Here is a 27586-nt window from a genome sequence, read left to right as displayed (position 1 = left end):
AGAAGGGTAATACACAAAACTCTAGCGATGGCCTTTAATCCTTTAGCAAAGTCAACTATAGAATATCAAGGGCAGATAGATTCATCACATTTAATACTGTAATGAGCTGCTTTTTTTAGCTTTAACATTACATTTATGGTTACTCCTTAACTTTTCAGTAGCTTTAATATGAATTAGCACAAAGAAATTCCCAGGATCTCCTTGAGCATCCTTAGAGTGGTCACTGTTGTCACACTACATGAGGAAAAAAGCCCCAAAGATTCTAGAAATATTATGTTTTCAGACACCAGTCACCTGTGGAGGTTTTTCCCCATCCTAAAATATCCAGAAATTTATCTTTTCCAGGTGGAGGAAACAGCAACTTTTTAAGTAATATTGTCTTCTACTAGAGACAATTCAGTATAGTATTTATACAATATTGATGATGCAGGCTTATTGGTAATTAGATTAGCGAATCTCAGTTTGGTTAGGTTGTTGTCTGGTGAGTTGTTTGTTTGGAGTTTTTTGTTTGTTTTGTGTGTGTGTTGTTTTGTTTTGGTTTTTTAAACAAACTCCTTTTATCTTTACAAGATAGCTATGAAAGGTTCTGGAGACTTCATCTGACAATAAAATAAAGGATTTTCCCAGTTTAAGTCCAGTCAGCATTTGCTTTAACACAAGTGGAAGCGACAGAGGTCAGCAGTTCCCAAGCTGTAACCTCTGAATTGGCACAGAGAATAGTATTAAACAGCAGAATCTACTCGTACAACCCCCACACGATGCCCAAATCAGTGGTCGGGAAGCACTGGCAGTGGTTTTACTGTGAGTTTCACGGTTGGCCTCATACTTGGGCACTAAGAAGCTGTTTACAGAAAGTACAGTTCTGTGAGGCATAGTTTGGTGAACTGCAGAAGAGCTTTCTCTTCTGATTACTTACTGAAAAAATAAAGCCATCAGAGCCTGTTTGCTTACTGCTGGGTTTGTCTTTTCACCAGGTGATACAAGATAGCTAGCTAAAAAAAGACTCTGAGCCAACTTCATGTGTAAGGCTTGGTGCAGGGAGATGCTTTTAAGAACAGGCGGGCTCTGTTCAGCACAGCCCTGCACAATGGGGGATATATTGTTTGCTGGGTCTGGGCCAGAAATCCTGCACAGCGTTACCCGCTGGCAAAGGAGCCTCTGCAGAGCCACATCCTTGTTCCACATCATTTGAAAGTTGTGAACAGTCACTGAGTGAAGACAAAAAACAGAGGAAGGAGTACGATGTTCACCCAGCAGATGCACAGGCATATGTGTAAAATTGCATGAGATCATGGGTGCTCAAGTGCCTACTGAAGATGTGCATGCATGATGTGAACAAGCTCTGTTCTCACCCATACCTCTTTTACTCAGAGGCAGGAACACCTCCTGAAAGCTGCTCCTGTTAACCAGAACAAAATATTTGTTTTTCTTCTGTCCATGGAGCACCACAGGCAGCACGTGCCTCTGTGGACACGACAACTGGCTCAGTAACTGCCTTAAAACACATCTGTATAAACACCTGCAAAAGGTCAAGAAGACTAAGGAACCTGGGGTCAGTCACTGCTCAGCAATATAACTGTCCAAGGAGAAAACATTTGTTTGACCCAAAAGGTGCTTTACTGACAAGTTTTGCATTCAGTAATGTTGGACCACTGCTGGAGCACTACAGATGACTGCTCTGGATACAAACTTGTCACTGACTCTACCAGTGCACTTCCTGCCTTCTGTTCAGAGGCTAAAGCTGAAAGACAAAGCGTTTTGGAAACAGCTGCAAACAAAAAGTATAGATTTGAATGAGTGAGCAGCTTGTGAAAGTAAAACTCAATTCAAGGTGGGAACAGGCCATGGAAAACATGACTAAGATCCAAAAAAAGGACATTTAAACACCACACACTGGGTAATAACTGTCTTACATAATCATTCACCATCTGGCTAGATTACCTTGAAACAAGAATTAGCACTGAAGTTTTCAGTGAACAAGAGGAACATATTCAAACTTTAAAATTATCATTGATTTTTTTTTCCTCATTCCTTCAAATAGGGCTGAATCATCTGGCAGGAATTCACCCCTTTCCTGCACGAATGGTACAAGCTCAGTAGCATTACAAGAGCTTCAGCTGCCCATTCTGCAATGTAAGATGCCCCTTCATCAGACCTGCTTCAGCAGGACATTTACCTATGTCATGAGCACTGACAGCTTCCATAGTATTTTTAGCCTGTCTGAAGCAGGTGTTAGGCCAACATCAGACAGCCTGATTTATATAACCAGAAAAAAGATCTAACTGAAAGTGTTGGATGAACTAGTGCAAAGACTCAAACTTCACAGTACAAGACTATGGATGTTCTGAAAAGCTGCATTTATTTTCTTCAAGTATCCCTGGAGTACCATGTGTAAGATCTAGACAGTGCAGCTGAAAACTTTACATTGCAGCTTCCTTAAATCCTAGTTTTGTTTAATTAAAAAATAAGTGAACATAACGGTATTGTTGCAGTGATTTCACATGTTGCTAGTCTACCCCAAAACATGTAAAAATGAGTCCAAGACCAAATAGCCTACTCGAGATCTGACCCATTATTCTTTTGGGAAACACTCACGTTGACTTTCCCCTCAAGCCATGGACCAAGAGCGTTGGTGCCCTCTTCTGGTTGCATTCTTTGGAGACCATCAGCATACAGATTACATATTAGTGTGAGTTTAAACGCATATTAGTGTGAGTGAGTTTAGTGTGAGTGTGATATTAGTGTGAGTGAGTTTAAATACAACGAGCAGCTCAAGGTCTTTACTCGTATGATTGAACCCGAGAACACTTTTAGGTCCCTCTTCAGTAAACAGAGCTGGCAATACATCACAGCCTTGGGACAGATATACTGTTTCTAAGCATGTGCTATGTGAATGTGATTTGGGGTGAACATCGTTCTGCCACCTCAACATCTCACTCCAGAATTATATGAAATTACGGTACTGCTGTTACTGCTCATCTGCAGTTTGTTTTGCCATCTATTTTGTTAATTTTCAGCTATTTCTTGCATATTATGAGGGACAAAACAAACAAACAACAAACAAACAAACAAACAAAAGGAAGATGATTCTGTTTTGAGATACATCACACTCCAGTTTCTGCCTGGATAGGGATATGGTTTACAGTACTGTACTATAAGCAGCTCACTGATTAGTACCAAATGCCTAATCTGTTAAATACTGTGGGGATTGAGGCTCTCTTTCCTTATTTTTCAAGTTATTTACACATCAAAATACAAACAATAATAAACAAACAGAAAAGGCAGCTTGGCTACAGATGGTGGAGGAAGATGACTACTTCTTGCCAGAACTCAGTGCTTTATCACAAGCCTGTTCTTCCAGCACTTGGCTCCAGTAATGCTCCTCTGTGTTCAAATAAAGACGGTCTGAACATCTGAAAGAACAGGACTGAGGACTCCCTTATGGTTTAGCTAGGTATTTACTGGTATTAGTGACAGAGACACTTGGTAATTCCAGGCACATGGCTAAGGCAAAAAAAGGGGCAGGCAGCCACCCACACAGCTTGTTAGCTCATACTGACTATTTCGTTAGCTCTTCACAGGACAAATTTGCCTAAAAAAGGAGCTAGCCATAAGCATCATGGAAACAAGCCAAACCAAGACAGACATTTGGCCAGCAACCAGCCCTTGTTCACCCCAGAATTATTTTTCGTTACCAGCACAGCATAGCTAGACAAGGACTGTACAAAACTCCAGGATGCAGAGCCATAATTTTATCATCTTCAGAAGGATTAAGGCCAGAACTGTCTACTCTTTCTTGTCTTGGCTTAGTTTAGATGCAAATTAATGAGGGTAGGTGTGTACTTCAGGATTAACTGTATCATGTACTCAGTATCTTTCTGTAGACTGCCCTGGAAGTTTATCTGTGTTAATTCTCTCCGATGACTGCGCTGCTGCCACCTACACTGACAAACCCCAAGCAGGGCACCAAAGAGCTGGGACTGGCTGTATTAGCTACTCATCACACAGGCTTTCTAATCCAATGTTTCTCTACATCTCTGCAGGAACACCAGAAAAAGCGCATATCCTCCATAAACATGTTACAACAATGTTTGTTATGGTCATTTCATCATACAAAGCTTCGCATGTTTTATATTAGGTACATGCAATCTGAACAAGCATCCAAAATAAATTCTTACCTTACCATACAAGAGAATAACTACAAAGCAGACAGAAGAGCTAAAAATGAGTATTCAATGATACTCTTAATTGTCTGATGCAATGGGAAAATACGTAGATCCATTATAACCAGCAGAGGACCTAACAAAGTTTATAGGACTCGACAGGGGTCTAGAACATCTGAGTGGTGGGGCACGGTTTTGTACCTCCTCCAGTTCACATCTGCCTAGCAGAGTCTGCACAGCTCTTCAGTATACAAAGATGATATTGGTCTGGGGCAGTGGGTGTGGAGGAAAGTTACAAGACAAAAAGTTCAACTTAATGAAGCAATCACTGATGCTGCTGGCTTGTTTCTCATCCATAAAAGCAGTCCCATAGCTGCTTAAAGGTCACTGGCAAAAATAAGTACCAACCTCAGTGATCAGAGCTAATTCTAGCCATTTGCAGAACTGACAACAGGCAGGTTTGTACACAGACTAATCATGCAGCCAGATTTCCCAGTAAGGCAGACACCCTTCAGTCATGAATTAACAGCTTAACTGTCCTGACCGCAGTTAGATCTGCCCTAACCACCCAGTTACCTCTCAGAGATCCTGAACTCACTCCAGAGCAGAGGAAAACAAAGACAGACATTAGTTGTTAAATCAGTAACTTCCCACAGAGTTTTGAGTTCTGCTTGTCCATTTTAATATTAAGGGAACAATGGATCCATGACAGCACCCCAGCTATAAAAAACAGCTTTCTCAGGACACCAGAGTCAGCTACATTATTTAACATCAGAAGTTATTGGTTACAAAAATTAGCTACAACGAAGAATCATCAAGAACAGGCAACCACAGCACATTTGGGTCTTCTGGAAGTCATAGCATGATAGCATGGAAACCTCTAGAATAAGATTAGAGAGCTTTTTGTTTGTTTCTAATACCAATACCAAGAGCTCTTGAACTCATCATCATGTGACAAAGTTAAAATCCCCAATACTTCTCAATTCCAACCCACTCCATTTGAATGATCACCCGACCACTTGAGCACTGCATGATCACTCAAAGCTCTTTGGATGTGTTCAGCCTGCTGTCTCACCAGTAGGTTTTATTCCAGTACATTTGAACTGGCAGGAAGATATTGACTTGCACAGAAGTCAATATTCAGCCTTTGAAATACATGTGCTGAAAGTCACACTGATCTGCACAGCAGAGCTAACTGGACAAGATCAGGTTTGACAACTCTAAAACTGCAACAGTTCAAATATGATCTGCACAAAGAGAATTAAGTCTTATATGTGGTTGTGATCTGCAGGCTACTAAGTAGGATGATCAAGAATTGAGACTGCCTCTGTTTAGTCTTTAATGTTGATTCCCCTTTGTTTCTTTTCTAGAATATGTCTGTTTGTTTCAGACATAACACAAGGCTGTGAGATTTACAGGCCTTAGTTTTCCTGTACAGCACAGGCACTACATCAATGAAAACTTAAAGTTTCCTTCTGGGTTTCTTTAATCTCCCTCTCTAAAAATCCATGTTCCTGTATACTTGATTATTTTCAGTACATCTCTTAAGTACTCTTAAGTGGTTTTGCATCTGCATTAGAACACTTCATCTTATTAAAACAGTGTTATTTCACCTTCAGAAGCATCTCTCACACCTTTCTCCAGCATTAGCCACAGAGGAAAGCCCACATGAGGAGCAGGCCAGAGATAAGTGGGATGACTCATATGACAGAGAACACAGTTGTCCCCTTGGAAGAGTCAAGGCTCACTCCACAAGCGCAGTAAGTCTTCCCTGCTCTGAGTAAGACAAATACAACAAAAGAAGTGAGAATAGACCAGAAACATTCAAAACACCATTGTTGGCTACAGATCTTAAATGAGACCACTTCAAGATCAATTTCTTTTGTCTCATAAGTTAAATTTTAATACCTCTTGCACAAACTTGTTATTGGCATTCATATTGCAGCATTATGTGATTCTTCACCCTAGCTACTTAGATTTTTGTTTTCCCTTTTCAGCCTTTGGACTACAAGAATATTTAAGCCACTCTCTCAGTTACAAAACCAAAAAGACTAAACAAGGAACAGTAGTCTTCAATTATTATAGTTTGGTTGTTGTTGGTAGGGGCAGGGGGAGGGGATGAGAGGTGTTTGTTTGTGGGGGGTTTTTTGTTGTGTGTTTGTTTGTTTGTTTTAAAAAGCAGGCAAGTTTGTACACTAGAGAATTAACATGGAGTCTTCAGGACACTTTATGTTCAGCCTGAACACCACGAAGAAGCTAGTGCTCTTAAGCCTGCTAGATTTAGCAAGACTCTTGCTCAGCACACTCACCCTTTCCTTCTGAAACAGGCAAGCAAGAAACTCATCACTCCCCATTCTAACAAGGCACCACTGGCTGACCCTTATAGGAATACAAGGGTTTGCTTTACTAGGAGGATTCACCAGCCTGTAAAAGGCAAGGGAAGTCTCAACACACAGAAGGAAGTAAAACCCCTGAAGCTAAGAACCTCATCACACACACACATTGGTGCCATCAGGTTTTAAAGTTAGAGGCTTGTTAACTGGTACTTGGTACTTCTGCTGAATTGCATGTTAATGACAAGTGTTTAGCACAGTCTTGCTTGGAAACACATAATCCCCCATACAGATTACTCTCAGGAAGCAGTAGGCACTGAAAGTTTTAAACTCCTACAGTAAGAGAACACCTCAGACTTACCTTACTGTTTAGATTAATTGAATGTAGATCTCTACAGGTTGACCAACATGACCAACTGTTGCGGGGTTTTTTTGTTTGTTTTTAACTAAATTAGACAGGGATTGCATTTAAGATTACTCAAGGTAGTGTTTTGTTTTATAAAAATGCTATCTAATGAATAGCTGGGGGGCACAAAACAGTGTAGGCAGTTAATAGTTAGTCCTGTCCCACCACCCCCTCCTTCCTGCCAAGAGTGATGTTTCTCTATAGACTGAAGACCACACATGTCCAGTGGTGCTCTAGTGGCAGGAGAGGCTCAGACAGCTACACCATTAGACTACTCAGTAACACAGGTACGACACAGCAGCAATCTAGTGCAGCTCTACTGTTCCCCATTTCTTCCTCACAGCATTGCCCTCTACTGCAGTCTGCCCACCAGTGTTTCAAAGCATTCCTAAGGCTCCGCCAGTCAATCTCACCTTCTTCCAACTCCCTGCAGAGGAATTCCCCTTTTTCACCTCCATAAATGGAAATTTGATTTTCACCTCTGCATTGATGGTCTTCTATACACAAGTTCCGAGTTCAAAGACCACTTGCATCTGGATGTTTTTTTTTGCTGTGATATGGTAAACAAGCTCCAGAGAATAGATTCTGTTCATGGCCACATGATCTTTTCTCACAGAAGAGGAAGAAACAGATAAGATACTGTAGCAAATCACCCATGTCTAAGGAGATGTCAGGTTACAGTGGTTGAAGCCACACTTTATCCACTCTAATGGATAAAAAGCTTAAAAGCTCCGCTCGCAGTGATTTTGTAAAACAACCACAACCCTTTCCTCTCACTGTTACTGCAGATATTAACAGGAGTCAGAAGATTCACAGAGGAATGGTGTAATAAGACATTTATTAAAAGTGTTGTCAGTTACATTAAGAGCTACAGACTAATATCCTTTATCAAAAAGGCATCTAATTAAAAAAATACTAGCTAAAAACCATTCTGGTCACTATGGTTACAAACACATGACCTGCAGTGCTCAATGAAATATTAAACCAGCTTTGCTGATTGGGAGGAGGTAGTCTCCAAGGCCAGGATCCACAGTCTCTATTGTAGAGGAAGAACTGCTGGGGGCTCCAGAAGAGACACCTGCAGGTACCTGGAATAGAAATGCAGTCACTAAGGATATTAGTTTAGTTGACAAATTTAAAGATACCACCTTCTTGTGCAATGCTCTGGGAAAGAAAACAATCAACCTGCAACACTGCAGAAGAATTATAATCCAGTACATCTGTATAACTACGACTGAACTATTCTTGTGGCCAGAAAAGTTTTCCCCTTCAGAGGCTGACAGAGACTTCCATTCCAGGAACAGAAGCTGACTACTATGAGAAGTCTGTCAGCTACAGCAGCTGTAGCCCAAGCAGCAACAGAACACCAGCTTCCCAATTACTTACTTTGAGCGCTTATACTTCTCCTTAATTGCAAGCAGTTGACAATGGGGAGCATCAAGGCACACTTTATGCAGATCAGTCAGGCAAGGCACTATATCACTTAATGAATACCCAGTGAATGCAGCAAGTGTTTCTGGCTGGTCAGAGGAGAAAAACTAGTATTACTCTATTGTAGGCAACATTCATCCAGAATATACATTTTATACAGAAGCAGAAACCAATTTTTACTACATCAGTGTTCACTCTAGATTCTTTAGGCTTGAAAAGGATTCAAGTGTATCCTGCCATCAATTTCACTCTAGGTCTTCCTTGGTGCCAGGAGATCTGACAAAAAGCTACTTCTGCTCTAAGCATGTGGCATCCATTACATCTTTTCTGGATTCTGCTCTCTGCTAAAGCTATTCCTCCAACACACAGCTGAGAGACCCATCGAGGCTTGCATTAAAGCAGCCACTCAGTGTAACCACTCCACTAAAGCAGACACATTCAGCTCTCCTCTTCCTCCAAGAAAGCCTCTGAATGGTGTGTGTTTGTTTGATTTTTGTGTTTTTTTTTTTTTTTTTTTTGTTTTGTTGTTGTTGTTTGGATTTTTTGAGGGAGCGCCTTGGAGATTAAAGACTAACAAGGCCTTAGGTACAGACTCAAAGTGACCAAGACAGCAAGGTCCCTCCCATCTCAGAAAGGAGGCAGGATATATCAGGTTGATTTAACATTAATTTATCAGGTAGCCCCATCAGCTCAGGAACAGCCACTCATCCTAGTATTTCAGACTTTTTAACAACATCCTTTGAAGCTGCTCCTCCTGCTTCTCAGCCTAGTTATAATAACATAAAATGCATGAGCTACTCATTACCATGCAGTTGCTGTTCTTACCCAGAAAGACCTGTTCACCGTATAGTTTGCTAGACAGTAGGCTGCTGCAGCAATTTGTGAAGGAAGGTACTTCAGAAATGGATCATCTTGGAGGAGACTCAGCTCTGCAAGATACTGAGGAAAAAAAACCCACAAGTCTTTCAAACAGAAAGAGCCGAGCTAGTACAATCAGTCCAATACAACAAGCACTGAAAGTTGTCAACAGTCTCAGTTTCATGTAAAAATCATGCTCCACATGTCTGAGTAGAAATAGCATTCTAGGCCTGTCGGTCTTAAGAGAAATCTTTACAATGGTTCAGTGGGGACAAAAAGACACTGTGTCAAAGCCTAAACAATCTACACTAATCTGAAGTTCCCATCCCATCATGAGCTTTGATATAGTTTTACAGACAAAGACTTAGAAAATTCATCTTTTGTAAAAAAAAAAAAAAAAAGACACACTCTCCCCATCTTCTGAGGCTTTTGTTCACATAGATGGACCTCACTTGGAGATCAGGGATGAATGGACAGCTCTTAAGAAACAGAATTTGGACTCCGAGTAGAGCCACATTCAGTCCTACACCCTTTGCAGATAAGCAGTAGGTCAGATGTTCTGCTATAAGCTTGGTTACTCTGTAAGCAGGGTTGCCTAAGGAGCTATGCAGGCATATGCCGTGTTATTGTGTAGCAATAGGTAGTACCACCATATCCAGGGCAAATTTGCTATGCAGGCTCTGTTGAAAAAAAAAAAAAAACACCCACAAAACCCCCCCCCACACACACACACCACACAAACAAAACCCAAAAAGACAACCCAACCCATCCCCCCCAAAAAATACCACCACCACCACACACACACAAAAAAACCCCACCACAACACACCAAAAACCACACACAACCACCTTATACCTAGCTGCCTGGCTACTGCATTATCCCTGACCAGACAGATAGGTAAAATTTAGGATTTCCATGAGATGTTTATCCAGAAGTCTTGATGCATGAGCCACCTACTGAAGGTAGAAGGCTATAAAACATGCAGTTTCAGGCCTGTTGCAGTCCCAGATAAAACTTGGCATGAAAAAATAGTATCTTTTGATTGATAAGTTCTGCTATAAATACTGCGCTCTGATAACTTAGTGAAATACAAGGGTGGTTCTGCTTTTAGGATCACTTCCCCCTCCTTAGTGTTAAGAGGTAAATAATTCATACCCTTGCAAAGTTCTCTGTCCTCATACAGACTCCATGCCTCTGAATATACTGAAGGAGGAACTGGTTGATGGTTGGGGCTGTTAGGTCAAAAGCTAACACTTTGAGAAGCAGGTGTTCCATTCTTAGCAGCTGCCTCTTTGTGTAGGTATCATCTGTTATATACACAAATTCATCCACTTCTGGAGGGTAGATCTCTTCATATTTCCTGAAAAAGGAATATAGAAGCCACATTTGTCAGTTTAGAAGTTACAGTAAAAGAAAGCTTTCTGCTGAACCTGTATCAGGATGAGCACATGACATCAGGAAGATTTGCGTAGAGCTCTTATTTTAGTCATTCCTCCAGGCTAGGTAACAATTTAGTTTCAAATTTGGGCAAGGATGTTTACAGGAACTTCAGTCTAGATAGAACCACTCACATTGTTAGCTCTTGATTAACAGCAAGCTCTCGGAAAGTCTCAGTAACAGAACACACTCCAGACAAAAACTCATGCATTCCTAGGTCATGTTTGGTACCCTGTCTACTTAAAATAGTTCAGGGCTAATTAATAACTGCAACTGTGAATTTATTACAGCCTGACAGGCTAGCAGCCTGGCACAGTAGCATTTTTGCTCCTGCCATTATGCTTAGAAGGTATTCCTACTATGGTTCCTCACATCACAAACATTAAAAACTTAATTTTGCTAGTGCCAAAGTAGGGAAACAAAGGGGAAAAAAAAAAAACAAACCCACACAAAAAGAAGTTGCTAATCTTGAGACATCGTGAAAAGCTACCTATGACTGCAAGTTTCAGTTCTTCAAATTAAACGAAAAGATTCAGTCCAAAAATAAGTTTTCACTCACTGAGGTTTCAGGAGACAAAACACTTACGCAGCCAGAAGGATTGCTGCTGTTCCTACAAGCTGCAGCTTCCCTCTGAGAACAGACATGCAGGAGAGAAACCTGTCCAGGAAGTTGACCGCCAAGTACAAAGTCTCTGTTCGAAGTTTATATTCTTCCCCTACTTCCACCAGCCAGTCTACCAAGATGGCACGCATTCCTGTAGTGATATCCGGTTGCTTCCTCATGTAGTAGGGCTTGGGCCTGAATCTTACCTGTTTGGAGAGAGAGCTGAAAAATCAGGATGCTCACCCTGAAGAGAAGCATCAATGGCTGAGCCGATTAACTTCTCTTAACACTTATACCAACAGGAGCATGAGTTCTTCCACTATTAATAACTCATTACTACTATCTACAGTTACAGTGATAGTAGTATTAACTGGTAGCTAGTAGCATCTCTAAAAAGTAGTATTTCTACACTGAAGAGAAAGGAGCTGCTGTGTCAGTAGCAGAATAATAAGAGACCTCCTGGACTATGGACAGCCTTTGCCATCAAGCACATGGGCCATTCACAGTGGCCTGAAAATGAACAAATCACACTTCCCTCCCCCCACCCCTCACCCTGCTTCCAATTGAGAGACTGCACTTTATTGCTCTGATATAGTAAGGCAGGAAAAACTACTACCACAGTAAAAGAGCTATCAGTGAGATCACATCCAACTGCTTTAGTATTTTTCCAGAATACAACTCCCACCTGCAAGAACTCTTCATTGCAAAAAGTCAGTAGATGCTCCACTGGTAGGGGATTTCAGGGACACAGTAATCGCGAGAGATCTCATCCCTGTCTAGATGCTGCCCTCAGAGATGGCTTTTACTGCTTGCTTTCTCTCCTTTGTAGTTCAGTGGCAGCCTTGGGTTATCCTGGGGCAGCCATATATCCCGGCAGTATTGCAGCCCATCAGAGACCACAAACATCTATAAGCTTGTTACAAGGCACTCACTTCAGCCTCCCGGAGGTACTGATGAATGTCTTCTGCGTACTCTCCCACAGTCAGAGTTACGGCATCTACCATGTGATCCTCAGGCTGGGACTGGAAGGATGTGTCCACTAGCATAGGAGATCCTAATAGGTGAAAGGAACCAGCAAGACTTCTTTTTAATTAACCCCTTTGCCTTCTCCTGTTATTTGTAGCACAGAAGCGTTGTAGCTGATGTGGACACAATCCAAGTTATCGTGAAGTGTTATTTATTGTAACATAAGCTACCTACTAGCTTACCAGCATCACAATTCATAAGCACCCTACACGTACTTGTGCTGTAGATACCACCTCAGTAATAACAGGTGTTACCTGTACTGAGATCCAGCAGAAGGTGAATACTGGAAGACATTGCACTAGTATCCAGCTCACACAGGCTTGATTCCAGCTCTTCAGCCACTTGGTAGCTGTAGTTTTCTTTCTGTTCTTGATCATCTACATAGATAGCAAACTCTTGCTTTGATGGAACATTGCCCAAGCGTTTAGGTAATTCATCTTTTCCAGCCAAAGGGATGGCGTTTTCAGAGCCAGAGAAGCATCTGATAACAGTAGCACCCTGAAAGAGAACACAGTAATTCTGTGGGAGGGCAGCTCGGGAAGGAAAAACAACAGTAAGTATCACTTGCTTTAGAAAAGAAAAATCACCTCCTTGCCAAACAGACAACAATAACATAGAAGTCCACTGGTAAAACCACCACCAGCTGGTGCTTCAGAGGTGCCACTTATTGCTGTCTTGCTGCAACAGACTCCTCACAGAACAAGTGAGGTGCAGTCAAAGTCAGGAACCAGGGAAGAAGTCTAATCTCTGGTGCCAAGGAGAATGAGGCAAAGGTGCTGCCTGGTTCTGCGGGGTCTGGCAAGGGCAGGGTCTGTTCCACATTCAGTTCTGGTAAAAAGCAGCTGCCTTAAAGTGCAGCAAGTTATAGAAGAAAGTATTCAGGCACCATCACAGACTTCTGAAGGATTTTACCTACAAGAATGCACTTTGAGTAATGACCAAAGTTTTAACATTTTGAGCTCAAGCATCACAACCCCTAGGACTAAAATCCTTCACATCATCTATCTGTGAGCCACCGAGTTATGGGCTTTCTACAGCCACAATCAAGAATAGCTTGTGTATACACAACAGTTGCTATTTTATGTCCTCTAAGTCAGCACAGTAACATGTTCCCTGCCACTCCAGAAAACTCCAGGAGGGCCTAAAGAACAGAAATGCAGACAGACACCATGCTGTGAACCTCAGGTTCTTGAAGGCTCTGTCACCCTGATGGAGCATGACCAGCCACATGGCAACACAGGACCTTTGGGTAAACACCAGTGAAAAGACTTTTCTCAAACTACCCTCTTCACTTTAGAGGGTAAGTGCCCAAATACAGTCTCACCAAGTCTCCCTTCGTTCCAGAAGGGATTATTTGCTCAAAGCATTTCCACAGGGGAGAGTCAGTAGATTAGGACCAAGCCGTTACCAGCTGGGTTTCTCAGGAAACTCATGCTCATTAACTACAGCCCGATTAAACTACTTACCCCACCGCTCTCAGGCCTTTACCTGCAGCCTCGAGAGAAGGGGCGAGCACCGATTACGCCTGGGGCAGGCGACCAGCCCCAGATCCCGCATCGGGGCAGGGCGCTCTCCCCAGCCCGCGGCGAGCGCGGCCGCCCTGGGCTTTCTCGGGGAGTCCAGCGGGTGGCTGCGGCCCCCGGGCGCGGAGGCTCCGCGGACAGCGAAGGCGCTGCCGCCGCGGGCGGGGCTCACCTGGCCACCGGGCCGCTGCTGCCCGTTCTCCGCCAGCACCCCCAGCACAGCTCGCCCGCTGCTGTGGGGGACAGCGGAGCAGGGCTCCCGCCGCCCTGCCCGGCTCTTCTCACTGGCGCGGCGCATCGCCCCAACGTCGGTACCTTTCGGGGAAGAGGAAAAAAAATAAATAAGAAAAACAAACAAAACACAAAAATAAGGGAAAAACAAAAACCAAAACAACAAAACAACAACAAGGTTGGGGGAAAAGAAAACCCAAACCAACACAAGTATTTGGTTACGCCCCGGGAAGCCCCTCCCGCAGGAAGGCAGGCTGCCGACCGCGCTGCCCGGCCCCGCTCGCCACCTGCCCGGAGAACGCTAAGCCGCCCTGCACCGCGCACCGCCAAAGAGGCCGCCCCCTCGCCGCCCCTATATATGCGGCGGCCAATGGAGGCGGCGGCGGCTGTTGGCCGCGGCCAGTTGGAAGCCCGGGCCGCAACCCCCGGCGCCGCCGCCCCGGCAACCCAAGCGGCGGCGGGTCGTCATGGAGACCCCGGCAGGGGCCAGCCGCCGCGGGCCCGGCCCCGCAGCCCCGCGCAGGGCACGGCCCGCCCCGCCCCGCGCAGCGCCCGCGGAGCGGTGGGGCACGAGTGGCTCGTCCGAGAGCCGCGGCCCCCGCGCCGCCCCTCGCCTGGCACCGCCTGCCGTTCCTAAGCATCCAGAGCGCAGGAAAAGGATGTGCAAGCGACGACAGCAGCTTTATGGGAAGAGCAGGCGTCAGAAGAATATGACTTCCCTCTTTGATAAAGGAAAAACAGAAAAACTGAGATTTTAGTTGACGTGGGTTTGACTTCTGTGATACTCTGATAAAGTCTAAGCAAGGGAACAACTGCAGAACTGATGGCACAGCTGTACACAGGAGCCCTTCTCAACTGCCAACAATGAAAATGCAAAGCTTTATACGAGGAATTAAGCAGTGGTTTTTTCATGCCATTAGAGGTTTTCAGCAGAGATGTGGATAATGACACAGAGAGTACACTTACTATAATAAATTTGTGGATATCACCACCTGGTGCTAGGAACAGCTATGGTTATGCTGGGGAACAAGATTAGATTTCAGAAATTATCTTGACAAACTGGAAAAATGCTTTGGAAAAGTGGGACATTCCTGAAACGCAAGCACAAGACAGGGCCATCACCTTCTGAAATGCAGGATGGGGAACAGCCAGGTAGGTAGCAGTTCTGTGAAAAAACAGGAGGTTCTTCACCAGTGAACCTCAGGCTGCACATGAATCACCATGTTCACAGCTGTCCCAGCACAAACAAACAGGAATACAGGCTGCGCGGCACATGAGCCCTCTGAAAGTCCGTAGTGAAGATGAAAGAGCAAGCAGTACAACAGTTTAATCCTCAGCCTGAGATTTAGGTTAGATATCAGGATTGTGATGCTCAAGAAGAGACAGCATGGGCAATTTGGGGATTTCCATTTTTGAAGATCTGTTAGAGCAACTTACAGAAACTTCTGTCAAAAATGTCTCTGCCTTGGCCAGTTGTACATCTTGAGACGCTCTCTAGTGTGACTGAAATGTAGCAAATATGATGCAAAATTTGGATGCATCAAGCAAGGTCTTATGCCAGAACTGGTTTTTGCAGTTCTTGCCATCCAGACTGTATTAAAGTCTGTACTTCTTCTTCCCACTTATGTTTAATTTTTAATTGCCTTCCACCCCTACCCTGCCCCCCACTGCAATGAATTTACTCTGTGAGGTAAGTGGTATATCTCAAGGTGAAAAATGTTACCTACGTTTGATCTGTTGGCCATATAACACTACTTTTCTTTTTTGATGGGGGGACCTGTCCTTGCAGCAGATATCATAGTGGAACTGTCACAGCTACAAGCGTGTGTAAATGCAGGTTGGGGGACGGAAGGTTACACCGTACTTCTGTATTTTCCCTTTCATGTTGTCTCTGAACCCCAGGTTTGCACAAGGAAGACTTCACTTGGGGACATTTCTTGGAACATTTTCCTACAAAGTTTTGATTCCTGCAAAGAATCAGTCTAGCTGCCAGCTGTTGAAATTAAATATCAGCTGAAGTGGAATTTGAAATACTAGTTATCCTATTGTTTTGATGAAATTACTAAAAATACAGAAAAAAATACTGTTCTACAATATATAGAGAATCTATAGCAGTCTAAGAAGGTGGATGTTAATAAAAACCATTTCTAAATGTCTCAAGTTTCCACATTTTGGTGAAAACTTTCAGTATTAATAACATTTTTAAACAAATGGCTTTTGAAATGTGTATATTTCATCACTGAAAAAAGGCCCAGTCTTACACTGTTTAGCAATAAAGGTAGAAAAAAATATTATTTTCCCATCAAAGCAAAAATTTTATTTCTTTAAATTACAATTTAGCTGCTTTAAAAAAAAATCAGGAGTATCAGGATTCTTATTTGAGTCTCTGATTTCAGTCTTTCAGAAGAATGGAGGTTGTATATTCAAGAGTAAAACATTGAAATATGAAAAATAAGGTAATTACTCAGGAAACTCATTCCCTCAGGACATCAGTGAGGTGAGGTTCCAGGACTCAGATTTCCAGAGACATTTACATCCCCGACACTTTGGCGGTGCACCCATTCACATCCAGCATGGCCCAGCTTGCCCTGCCACGGACAAGAACTGTCCTGCTCCCAGCTCATTGCTGCTGCCATCCTTCTGCTGGCACAAGGGGTTGTGTGGACATTAGACAAACCAGGGACCTAGTCCCCTTGAAAAGGAACATAGCCATGACAGCACCACAGCCTTGTTACCAGCAGGGGCAGTTCTCTGAGCTGGATTTCTAGACAGCTTCATGACCTGTATGTCCAGCACGAAAGAAATGATGAGGCTGAGGCACCAGCATCAGGAAGGCAGTGGGGATGGTGCCATCCCTTGTCTTTATGGACCTAGTGCTCTGTGCCTGGGGGATTTTAAGTGCTGTTTAATTTCTCACAATTTTTAAAATGTTATCCTATTCTTTGTCAATATCAGCTGTTCTTTCGAGGGATTTTCTTTTGGCAGTGTCAGAGTTGTCTTTTTTATTTTCAGTAAAAACATCTGGGTATGGTACTGAGACAGATGAAACATTATGCAATTATATGTTTTCTGATAGGTAAATGCTGTTTGTGAAAATGGCCTGTAGCTTATCCAAACAATCTTGCCTCTGCCCAAACATATTTTTCTAACAGCTTAGTCTCTTCATATGGTATTTATCACGAGAAATGTCAGAACTTAGTAGTTACAGGTCTAACATGTAGCACACATTTCTATGAAGATCACATGTCACTCCTAGCCAAATACATGGGTGGAAGTTATTTACTAAATTCATCTTCAGTCAGTGAATATCCAAATACCCGTCATATCCTTATACCACTTAGACATAACTGAAGAACCTCAGCTACCCAACAGATGATTTATTTGTATTTTTATATATGAGCAGCACATGGATGTCCTCAGTAGTCATATACTATATTAATGTAACTGAAACACCTCTCAAATAGCTTTTAATGAGGTTACCTAAGCTCCAGTTTCTCAGGAACTCTTTGAAACAGCCAAATATGGATTAGTACCTGAGGGAGGCTGGTGAGCTTTGCCAGCCACTGCTTAATTGTAGCAGCAGATCAAATAAAGCTTTGGGCCATTAATCATTTACTTCTGAGCTTCCCTGTGTGCACTTGAGAGGAAACTGAAGCCTTCCAGAGTGAACTCCATAGGGCTCCTCGCAGTAATTACTGTCTTACTTCAGATTTCTAGGAAGAGAGAGAAGTCAAGAGCAATTCTTGACTTGGCGAGGATGCTTCCTCTGTGGTTCTGGAGAAGATGGTATTAAAGGGCTGGTTAGGACTCATCTTTGTCTCATTAATATTTCCTAGCTCCTTAGCTCTTTCTCCTTTCACTAGTTTTTTATTTGAATGTTGGATTTTCCAGATTTGCCACCTTTTTCAGTTAAAGGAAACTCCCTTCTGCCATGCCATGGGAGCAGGCATGGGTTCCTGCTTTCCACTCTGAGGACCACTGGAAAATCCCAGGTTTGACACAGCGAGCTCTGCACAGGCTTCAGTTCATGATCATGGGCATGGAGAGTGACTGTGCCTGGCCTCCAATTCTGCCCTGATGTTGGACCTCCCCCTAGAGGGTTTCTTTAGAGATTGAAAAGCTGCAATTTGATCTTAAAATTTCCGTTTTATATCAACTTTTTTTGCAAGATCTGTTTACAGGAGAGAGAAATGTTGTCTGTACAAATGCAGGTGTGTACAAATGGTACTGTGCCTGGCAGCAGGAGGAAAGATGAAACACACTCTGTTTTTTCCTTCCTCATTCAACTGAGAGTTTTCACATCACACCCCACTCCTGGGATCTTGGTCATGTCACCCTTATAGAGAGCATCCTTTACCTCTGTGACCTGAAACCGCATAATTCACTTGTGCTCTAATTCAAAGCATACAGTGCCAAAACTGCCTTTTGAAAGGAAAACATAGCATATTTTGACCTGAAGTATTTTTCTGCATGTCTCCCTCTCTTGAGCTTCAGAAGCTCCCAGCAGCTCCATCTGTCCACAAATCAGATCACTGTCAGCTGTTCCCTTCTGTCTTCACCCTTTGAAGTATTTCTGGTCTTTAGCCTGTTCTGATCCCTAGGTTTTCAGCTTGGCCTGTAGCCAGGAAGTAGCATCTTTACTGCTAATAAACCAGCCATTGTCTTACAAATACATGTCGGTATAAGATGGGAAGCAGTTAATGAAAGCCTTGTTTCTCTGAGCATCATATTGAATTCCAACTCAATATTAATATAGGAAAACCCATTCAGGTGTGCTAAACACAGACTTCTTATGACCCTGGCCAGGTGACATTCAGTATTCAGCAAGTTATTTCAGACCAAGATACAGAGTGATCACACAGCAGGTCTGCATGTGCCACAGACTCTTCTGAGGTCAGCTAATTGCAGAGCAACCCTCAAAGTCCCACTGCATAGCAAATGTAATGCACGGCTGCATAATACCCTGGAAAATGTGATGTGGGAGCAGTCCTTGAGTTCAGAAAGTTTATAAAAAGGATTATGAATCTCTCCGATGGCGGGAGCAATGTCTAGACTCAGTAAGCTGCAAAGTCCTATCAGGACCTTGTTGTATGGTTCTACAGTAGCAAAGCAGTGAAGAACATGACTTCTTTCATATGGCTATGATTCCTAGGGTTATGAGTAGTCTCCTGGCTCCAGTCTGCTTTGATTATCACACAAATAAATTAATTTCACATTATTTAAGAATACATAGATTTTATCTTGAGTTTTACCATTTTTCTGAACTACCAAAATCAGAAAAAAGGCCAACAATTAGAACATGAGTCCAGAGCTCAGGAGTTGTTAGCCAAGGCATACAAACAAGACCAAAACAAGGCCTTGGTTGAGCTGCCAAGTCTCCACATATATTAGATAGATCACTTTGGCTTTCTCTATCGGTACTGGATATTAAGCACGGGCCCAGAATAGCACTCAAGTCTAAACTTATCTGGTATTCCTCTGCATGAAAGTCCACAGCAAATGGTGAGTTTGGACAACTATGTAGCCCAATGAGAAAAAACTCTGTGCACCCAACAGCCTAACAGATAGGATCACATAATTCTGGTAGCATAGGCAGCCAAAGACACAGTCTATATTGCTTGGCTTATGGCAGTGCATTAAAAAAAGGGCTACAAAATGTACATTACCATGCAGTTCAGTCATCTTACAGTACAGGTGTTAGTACAGCTCTGATGTGGTTTCTACTGCAGTTCAGGCTTATGGCAGATTGTGCTTTTCAGCAGTTTGTGAGCATAATCCAAAGGTTAGCATGGTCAGGGACCAGTACCCATTGGCAGTAGACATGGATTTCTTGCTTCGATAGAGACCCTAATACTCTATATTTTTCTGACACCGTGTTCCTAATCTTAGAAGAAGTGGTCTGAGAGTGAGGATTGCACTTGTTCAGCACCCTACAGAAATGCAAAAAGACACCATAATTGAAAGAGGTAGTCAGGATGCAATTGAATTAGTAATATCTACCATCTGTTTTCCTTTCATCTTCCTGTGTCACTTCTTTGGCCATTCCATAACTTTTCCAAATGCCCTTGGCTTTTGCAAAGTTACACTTGTCCAAAAGGAAAAGTAGAAGAAAACCAGACCTACAATTTATTCTGTTGCCTTCACAGACCCACGGGCAAAAAGCCGGGAGAGATAAGAAGGAAGAAATACTATGTTTAAATCAGAGTTTCAAAACACTAAATTGCTTTTTAAAAATATTTCAGGGAAGTTTTAGAAAAATAACTGTGTTCTGAGTCCTAGAAAATGGAAACTATATTGGAATGTTTACAATGTTTTGTTTTTGTTTTTTTTTTACCAACTTTTAATTTAAATTTAATGATGCAGGTTGTTCTGATTATCTAATTTACAGGATGTAAAACCAAATAGCTTCTTCCAATTGACATATTTCTTTAAGCTGTTGCTTATGCACACCTGATATGCTTTAAAGTCTATGTTTTCCCTCTATGATGCTTCTGTGAATTATGTCTACACAATTTTAATTTGTAATGCATCAGTATTCCTTTGGCTTCTCTAGAAAATACTTGCTATTTGCCTTTCAAAATCATTTAGTGATTAAGCTTGCTCTTGTAACTTTGCCAGTGTTCTCTATTAAGCAAGTTCCACGTGGTTTCATGCACTAAACTGTTTAGATATAAAAAAGAAAACAGTCATACTGCCACATGCACACAATTTTACATTGTACAAAATTACATTTTCTCTATGTGTATTAGGGCTCTGCTGTAATAGACTTTTGTGTATTTTAAAATATACTGACTTTGTAAGATTAATTAACTCAAAGGCTTAGAGCTGAAGCTTTTTTCCTAAACAGAGGCTTAAACTAATAACTCTTACTCATTATGTGTATGATAGCAGATTATCTAATCTGAGAGCTGAAATTTGTCTAGAAAGGAAACTGAGTGATTTTCCCCGAGCAAAATCATCAGTCTGTGTGACAGGTTCATATTGCCTGCAGGATTGATCAAGCAGCCTATTTTGTTACATGGGACAATTTTTGTTGCTATGTGACAATTTCTGATTCTTACTATACTGCATGCCACTGTAGCATATATATTAAATGTAAAGTGGATGTGGAGTAATTCTTACATAGAAATATGGATCCAGGGGCATGAGGGACGACAATAAATGTAGGATCTTAGTACACAGAGTGTTTTTGAAAGTCCATTCTGCTGAATAGCCCGGAGACAACCACGTGAGGTTGGTGAGGTTGGTGTGAGGAGAGCAGTGATGATCCCAGAGCAGCCGTCAAAAGCAGACTTCTCTTCCTCAATGCTGAATCTTTTCAGAGCTGGAGTACACAGTCTGTGTTCTTGGCAAATGCTGTGCAAGGCGGGACTGTGAGGTTTGCCTGTATTGTGCACATATTCATCCTCCACTTGCTGTAGAAAACAATCTGTGAAAGTCCCAAGCTGTCTGTGTAAAGAAGGAAGAGAAGCAGGAATAGATCATATGCCCCAAGCCACAGCCATAAGCATCTTGTTTCTGTTACAGCAGGAGAATGTTTGCTTCTGTGCTTGCAGCTGCGTTGTTCATGGCATGGCTGATATTGGGAGAATTCTGATGTGCTTCACATCCTTATTATCTCTGTAGGTCTCCTGGCCTTGGAGCACAGCCTGCCTGCAAATCCAATCAAGGGACCTTCCAGGAATAATCCTTTGCCACCATGTCTTATGTCTGATTGTAGAGAGAACTCACCTCAAGGAGCAGTAGAAGCTGTTATACCAAGCCGGCATAACGCAGTAGCTGATGCCCAGAGCAAGGAAGCAAAGCCTAAAGCCTCGAGCAGATCTTCCCCTTTGGGGTTGTAACAATCCTAACCAGAAGACTATTGTGCATCAAAGTGTTAGCGATCCGCATAAAAATGAACCTGAGCAGGCACAGGCCGATGCTGCGCTGTGCTGCACATACGGTGTGTCCTTCAGGCCTGTGCTGGGCTGCGTGGGTCTCTTGGCTGCAGCATAAACTCGGCTGGGTGATGGCAACAGAGAAGCCTGCAGGCAGCTCCCACTTGGGACTGTCGATTACACCACTTGCGTGGCCTTGTCCTTATCTGAAAGTGGAGCAGCAAGCTCTCGTGAACGTGCAGTTGTTTGACGGTAGAAATGAGGAATACAATATTTTTCGTCACAGAAAATTCTACGAGAGGTCTTGAAACAAAAATGTCAGTGAATCTTTCTAAGGGTGGGGTCTGCACCAGGTGCCCTGAGCATGTAGTCTGTCTGATGCTGCACAGCTTGGGGCTTCTCAGCACTTGAGGGGATGTAAGATTATCTATATTCTTTCTCTTTCTTGTGTTAGCTCCAGAAAATGGTATTTCAAGCAAGTTTATGGAGTCTGAGTGCCTTTTGTACTGGGATCATCAGGTACACTAGCCCCAACACCTTGCACTACAGGGTATCAGCAGAATAGCCTGAAGCCATCCCCAAAATTGCTTCTGAATCAAGTGTGACAGGAGACAAATATGGCTCCAGACATTTCCATCTTTGGGGCTGCTTCGCCACAGCAGTCTGGGGCTGCTCCTGTCAGCTTTGTGGCTATGGAGGTTGCCCAGCACCACTACAGTTATTCCCATTTCACCCAGAAGGACAAGAAAATGAGGTTTTTCAGTATCAAAACAATCATACAATATAAACCATACCCTCTAGTGCTGCATTTGAAGGAAAAATATCAATCTTAAAATCAAACATTTCTGATGTCCTTATTTTATTCCCTTACCAGCTTCTCTCCCTTGTATTTATTCCCTTATAACCTTCTCTGTATTATAAAGCAGATGATAGCATACTTTAGCACTGTGCATGTTTTAATGAATGTCCTTCACAAAACATTAATATCTCAACCCTGCTTTTCATTTCAGAACAACACAGGAAAACACACGTAACTTTGACAGAACCTTGAAATGGTTCTGCATAATTCAGAAATAGACATTTCTGGATTGTTCAAATCACTCTCTTTAATAACTGTCTAGCTCTAGTGCTAGACCCTTCTGCCAGGTATTGCTGAAATGCATGCTAAAATGCCCTCCTTGTATAACAGATTTTTTTCTCAATCAGGTGCTTAATTTATTGTCCCTATATTCACAGCATCTGTTACTCAGCTATTTCTGACAGCTGCTCTTCATTTCTACTCAGATGCTGACAGCTGAAGAGTTTCAAAAGAAATCAATCTTTGGCTTGATGATCCTATGGAAGATGACTCTTGGGCTCTGTTTCTCAGGATACAAATCACACACAAGTTCTCAGATGCAGTATTTATTATTTGTTGCTTCAGTTCTACTTGTTCATGTTAACAACTCAAATGGAGTAGCACATATGTATATAAAGCAGATGTACTTTGTATGCACGATTAGTTGGAGATCAACCACCTGTAACAAAAACTGAGGCAAAATTTATAGCAACAGTAATCTTTGAAAACAGATTTTATCTTTGTTGTTTTGAAAAGTAAGTGCAATGATCAACATCTATAGTGTTGTGAAGGCAAGGCCTGGAGACCTCAGCTGAGCAGAGCTTTGAAGTGCCAGTGTAAATGCTGTAGTATGTTGGATGTTGACAGTGTGGTGACTTCTTTGGGACTTTTCACATGCTAAATTCATACCATAAATTCTTTGTTACAGCTAAAGTAAAGGATGTGAGTAGAACTGGTCACTATAATTTTCTGAAGCCATTTCAATAATTTTCTTAATAGAATAACAGTTTGATATGAGATTTTCTTTTTGACTTATAATAGAAAAGAATCAAACACCAAAACTTTCAGATCATTCAGTATTTTTTTTTATATATTACAAGCATTTATTTCAAATTAAATTGAAAATCTCTGTTCAAGGCGTGAATAATCTGAACAAAAGCAATGCATGTTTTGGTTTTGGAGGGAATGACCAGAATGCCAGCTGTTTATCGGAATGAATCGTGATAAGCAACTGTTGTTTTTCAATTAGCTCTGCATGCAAGATTCAGCATTGCAGGAGTGTGGCAATGTTTTTTTCTAAACTGGAAGAGAGGTTGTCCCTCCGAGCTCTATGCCTTACATTTTAAGTACGTTACTTCATGCCATCCTGCATGGGTGAAGTAAGAGATAGGTGCTTAGACAGAGGATGGCTGAGAAGAGCCATTGCCTGGCAATTTTGTGTCCCTGACACCCTCTTTCCTGTTTCCCTAGAAGTCACTGATCAGATTTGTCAAAACTGTCAGATGAGCTCCTTAGACACCAGGCCATTAGTGTGGATTTGAATAACCTGTGAAGCAAACAGGCTGTACTGTATTGATCATGCCTGGAACATTGCAGTCTTGCCATTTTCATACTCAAGAAGAATACAAATATATGGCTGCTTGCAACAATGCAGTGTCTGGTATGAACTGTATACCAGGATTATTAGCCTTGTGGTCAGAAAAGTGTATTGAAAGAAGAAACAGAAGTAGCCAGACTCTTCCATTACTTGAAAAGTTTCTCTGTCTTTTTTCTTTTTCTTTAGTTTATGTGTTTTAATTGGAATACATTGTGGTTTCTCCATAATGTAATTTTAGTTGGCCCTTGGTTATCTGAGTAAATTAGTTAATGATGCTTGCTCATTGCAACAACATTTTCCCGTTGCAATTATCTAAATTCTGCTATTTTAAGTTGTAATAAATCTGCATCCATAATTACAGCATATTGCTAATAAATGTTTGTAGTAGATGTATGGTACAGCACTTGTTATGTACTTAGGCAGCAGCTACTGTTTAATGTAGTTGAGCTAACAAGTTCTTACTGCTTACTGCATGCTTTGCTAGTGATAAATGATAGCTATTTGCAGCCAAGAACAGAGATTAAAACTCCAGATACCAATCTGATCTCACAGGTCACAGCTTGTCTGTACAACCCGTTTCATGTTAAAACTGATAGCAGTAAAAGGTCTTTCATCAGCCTTGTTTATTTGTGTCTGTGATTCACAGTGATGATGATTTATAGAGCACCTGTAATTGCAAGTCTATACCTCTCATGAAAATGTAATGCAGAGCTGGAAAAAATGACCCTGTGGGAGGGAGAGATATTAAAAGTCTAGTGTGATTAAAAGGAATCCTAACAGTGCGAATAAAAGAAATCCAAACAATAGGATAATCCAATTGCCAAATACAGAACAAATCTGTATATAAGCAGTAGAGACAGGTAGTTATTACAGAAGGGGAAAACAGAGGACTGGAAAATTCAGCACATCTATTTTACATGGTTTAAAATTTAAAGTGCTCTGTTCTTGTAGTCCTCTGTGCTCTTTGGCTTGCTAACATTAATCTTGGCTACATCTTGAAAAGCTGAGAAGCTTTGAGATCATAGAGTCTGAAATTACAAATTGACTGTGGTGGAGAATAACTCCATAATGTAGAAAACACAAATTATTATTTTAATAGGGAAAACCAATGTCTGCATATACAAAAAGATGTTGAAATTTTAGCAAAGGATGCAGAACAGAATAAATAAAAAAAAAGATGTGAAAGTTTTTGTACATATAAAAAAACCTTACAGAAAGAAATGTAAATATCTCAATATCTTACTAAGCAGAATACTGAAGGATGACAGGATTGCTTTAGGACTCCCATGGGAAGAAGATATCAAGCCTGAAAAGCCCATTTATTCTGTCAGACACTGAGATAATAAGATTCAATGACAGGTACCTGAAAACAGTCAGGTTCAAATCAGACATAAAGGAAATGTTTGTAATAATGAGATTGATTACCCATTACAGCAAACCCTCAGGGGAAACCAGGATGTCTTTCAATGTTTGCAGTATGCCTTAAGATACACATTATCTAAAATATAGACATGCTACCAGACTGTTTACTGGAGTAACTAGGGAAAAATTTTATGGTATTCTGATAGAAAGCTCAATGAGATGGTGTAACAGACTTTTTGGCCTGTAAGATCGAAACAACTCTTATCTGAAAATTAGTTCTTACAGAAGTATATTGGGCTATAGCATCACTGACTAGATGACACTGTAAGGTTTCACCTGCATTTTTATGTCTACCTAATTCCCTACACTGGAAGCAGCTCTTTCCTCAGAAAACATAGTAAGAGAACTGCAAGCTTTTTCCCCCCTTTTTAGTCTGGAGTGTCAAGAGGTTGGTGTCATGTTCTTCTGTCCTCCAGATGCTGCCTTCTCCCTGTTTTCATCATTCCCTACTTGCCACCCCTGAAGCCAATCGTGTCCTATTCTCAGGCAGTTAATAAGCATCTATAGGTTGTCTCTAAAGCTGGGAAACCTTTGCCTCTGAAACCCTCCTGAAAGGAGAAGGGTGTCTGAGGTGTGAAGGAACTATAGCTGTTTTAGAAGAGTCCTTACTGGTAAAACAGCCCAAGCCTTTCATTTGTTAGCCAGAGAGAAAAAAAAATCTGCTTAGCTTACAGGCTGCCACTGTGGTACTGATAAGACAGTGAGAAATAAATGCCTTTCTCAAAATAGAATATACTATCAGAGACTGTACTTACAGAACTCTGTTTCATTTACTGAATTTAGATGTTCTTTTAATGTCTAGCATATGTATTCAGACTTCTTTTATTTTTTGTACTTGCTTAGTACCAAGAGAGTAGAGAGCTTTTACCTTTTTACCAACTTTTTGGAGTTTCAGATCTCATTTTTGGACAGCAATGCATGATACCCTTTAAGACCAGTAAGAATTTCCCTGGTAGTTCTTTTCCAGCCCAGAGTTGTGCCCTGCTAATAGCCTTAGACCTGGTTCTTGCATTGACCTCAGTGCTGGGGTGATGCAGACATGGCATCCTACCATTTTAGGGCAAATAAGGAAGCCTTTGGAGCCAGATATACCTAAACAGGACAGAGATGCCACTGCTTTTCCCTTCTATAATTACAGTCTCCTTGTTGCCCATTTAATCTCGTATCCTTTTTGGAACACGGTAATCATGCTTTTGCCTGCCAGTGACCAGGTGTCAGTCACAGCAGATCAGCCCCAGCTCCTCTGTGCAGCAGCCCCGCTCAGGCACCGTCTGGCCATTCCCCTTTTCCAGGGTCCCTCCCCAGCACATGGGGCCAGCGTGGTTATCTGGCAGTCCCAGAATAAGCTCTTTCACCAGAGACAATCTGGACCCAGTCCTGGATGCTGCTGAGCATCTTTCGCATGTTGCAAACAGACCCCTTTTGGGGAAACTGAGGCTTCTCAGCACCTGGCTGGAAATGCCCAGGAGAACTTCTCCTCTGCTGTGTGCCTGTGAAACAGTGGTGTACTAAAGTTTTGGAAAATATATATGAAAATAACCAACTAGTTATCTCTACACCTGATTCTTCTCTCGTATCTATTGGCATTGACACAAGAAACTCTCATTTGACTCTGAGAAACTTCCCACTCTGGTTTATGGAGCTACAACATCCAGGGGATCAGGTCATCCTCTTTTTACATGATGCTCTTCCTCAGTTGCTGCTTATGAAGCAGATTAGAAAAAAACACTCCCAATCTGGAGAAACTGAGAGTTGAAATAGAATTCCTAGTTTCCTGGAAACTATGACTTTTTTCCTTGCCTGAAGACACACTTTGTTTTCTCATGAAATGGGATTT

At 41.9% G+C, this 27586-nt stretch overlaps 1 protein-coding gene across 3 annotated transcripts; it reads right to left on the bottom strand.

Moving 5' to 3' along the window:
• Nucleotides 1-7723: 7723 nt before the first annotated feature.
• Nucleotides 7724-14474, bottom strand: CCNA1 (cyclin A1). 3 transcript variants are annotated; one of them, XM_065051901.1, is made up of 9 exons: nt 14337-14474; nt 13954-14096; nt 12513-12756; nt 12165-12286; nt 11215-11438; nt 10347-10551; nt 9159-9272; nt 8289-8422; nt 7724-7990 (listed from the first exon to the last, which is right to left on the bottom strand). In XM_065051901.1, the coding sequence occupies exons 2-9, from the start codon at nt 14077-14079 to the stop codon at nt 7939-7941; spliced, it is 1221 nt and encodes a 406-aa protein (XP_064907973.1). In that variant the 5' UTR covers nt 14080-14096; nt 14337-14474; the 3' UTR covers nt 7724-7938. The 3 variants fall into 3 exon arrangements, with proteins under 3 accessions (XP_064907973.1, XP_064907992.1, XP_064907984.1); XM_065051920.1 differs by having other exon boundaries at nt 14219-14461; XM_065051912.1 differs by having other exon boundaries at nt 14300-14353.
• Nucleotides 14475-27586: the final 13112 nt, after the last annotated feature.

The sequence above is a fragment of the Columba livia genome, chromosome 1, assembly GCF_036013475.1.
Source record: "Columba livia isolate bColLiv1 breed racing homer chromosome 1, bColLiv1.pat.W.v2, whole genome shotgun sequence".
NCBI classification, from domain to species: Eukaryota; Metazoa; Chordata; class Aves; order Columbiformes; family Columbidae; genus Columba; species Columba livia.
This window is presented reverse-complemented; position numbering and strand designations above follow the sequence as displayed.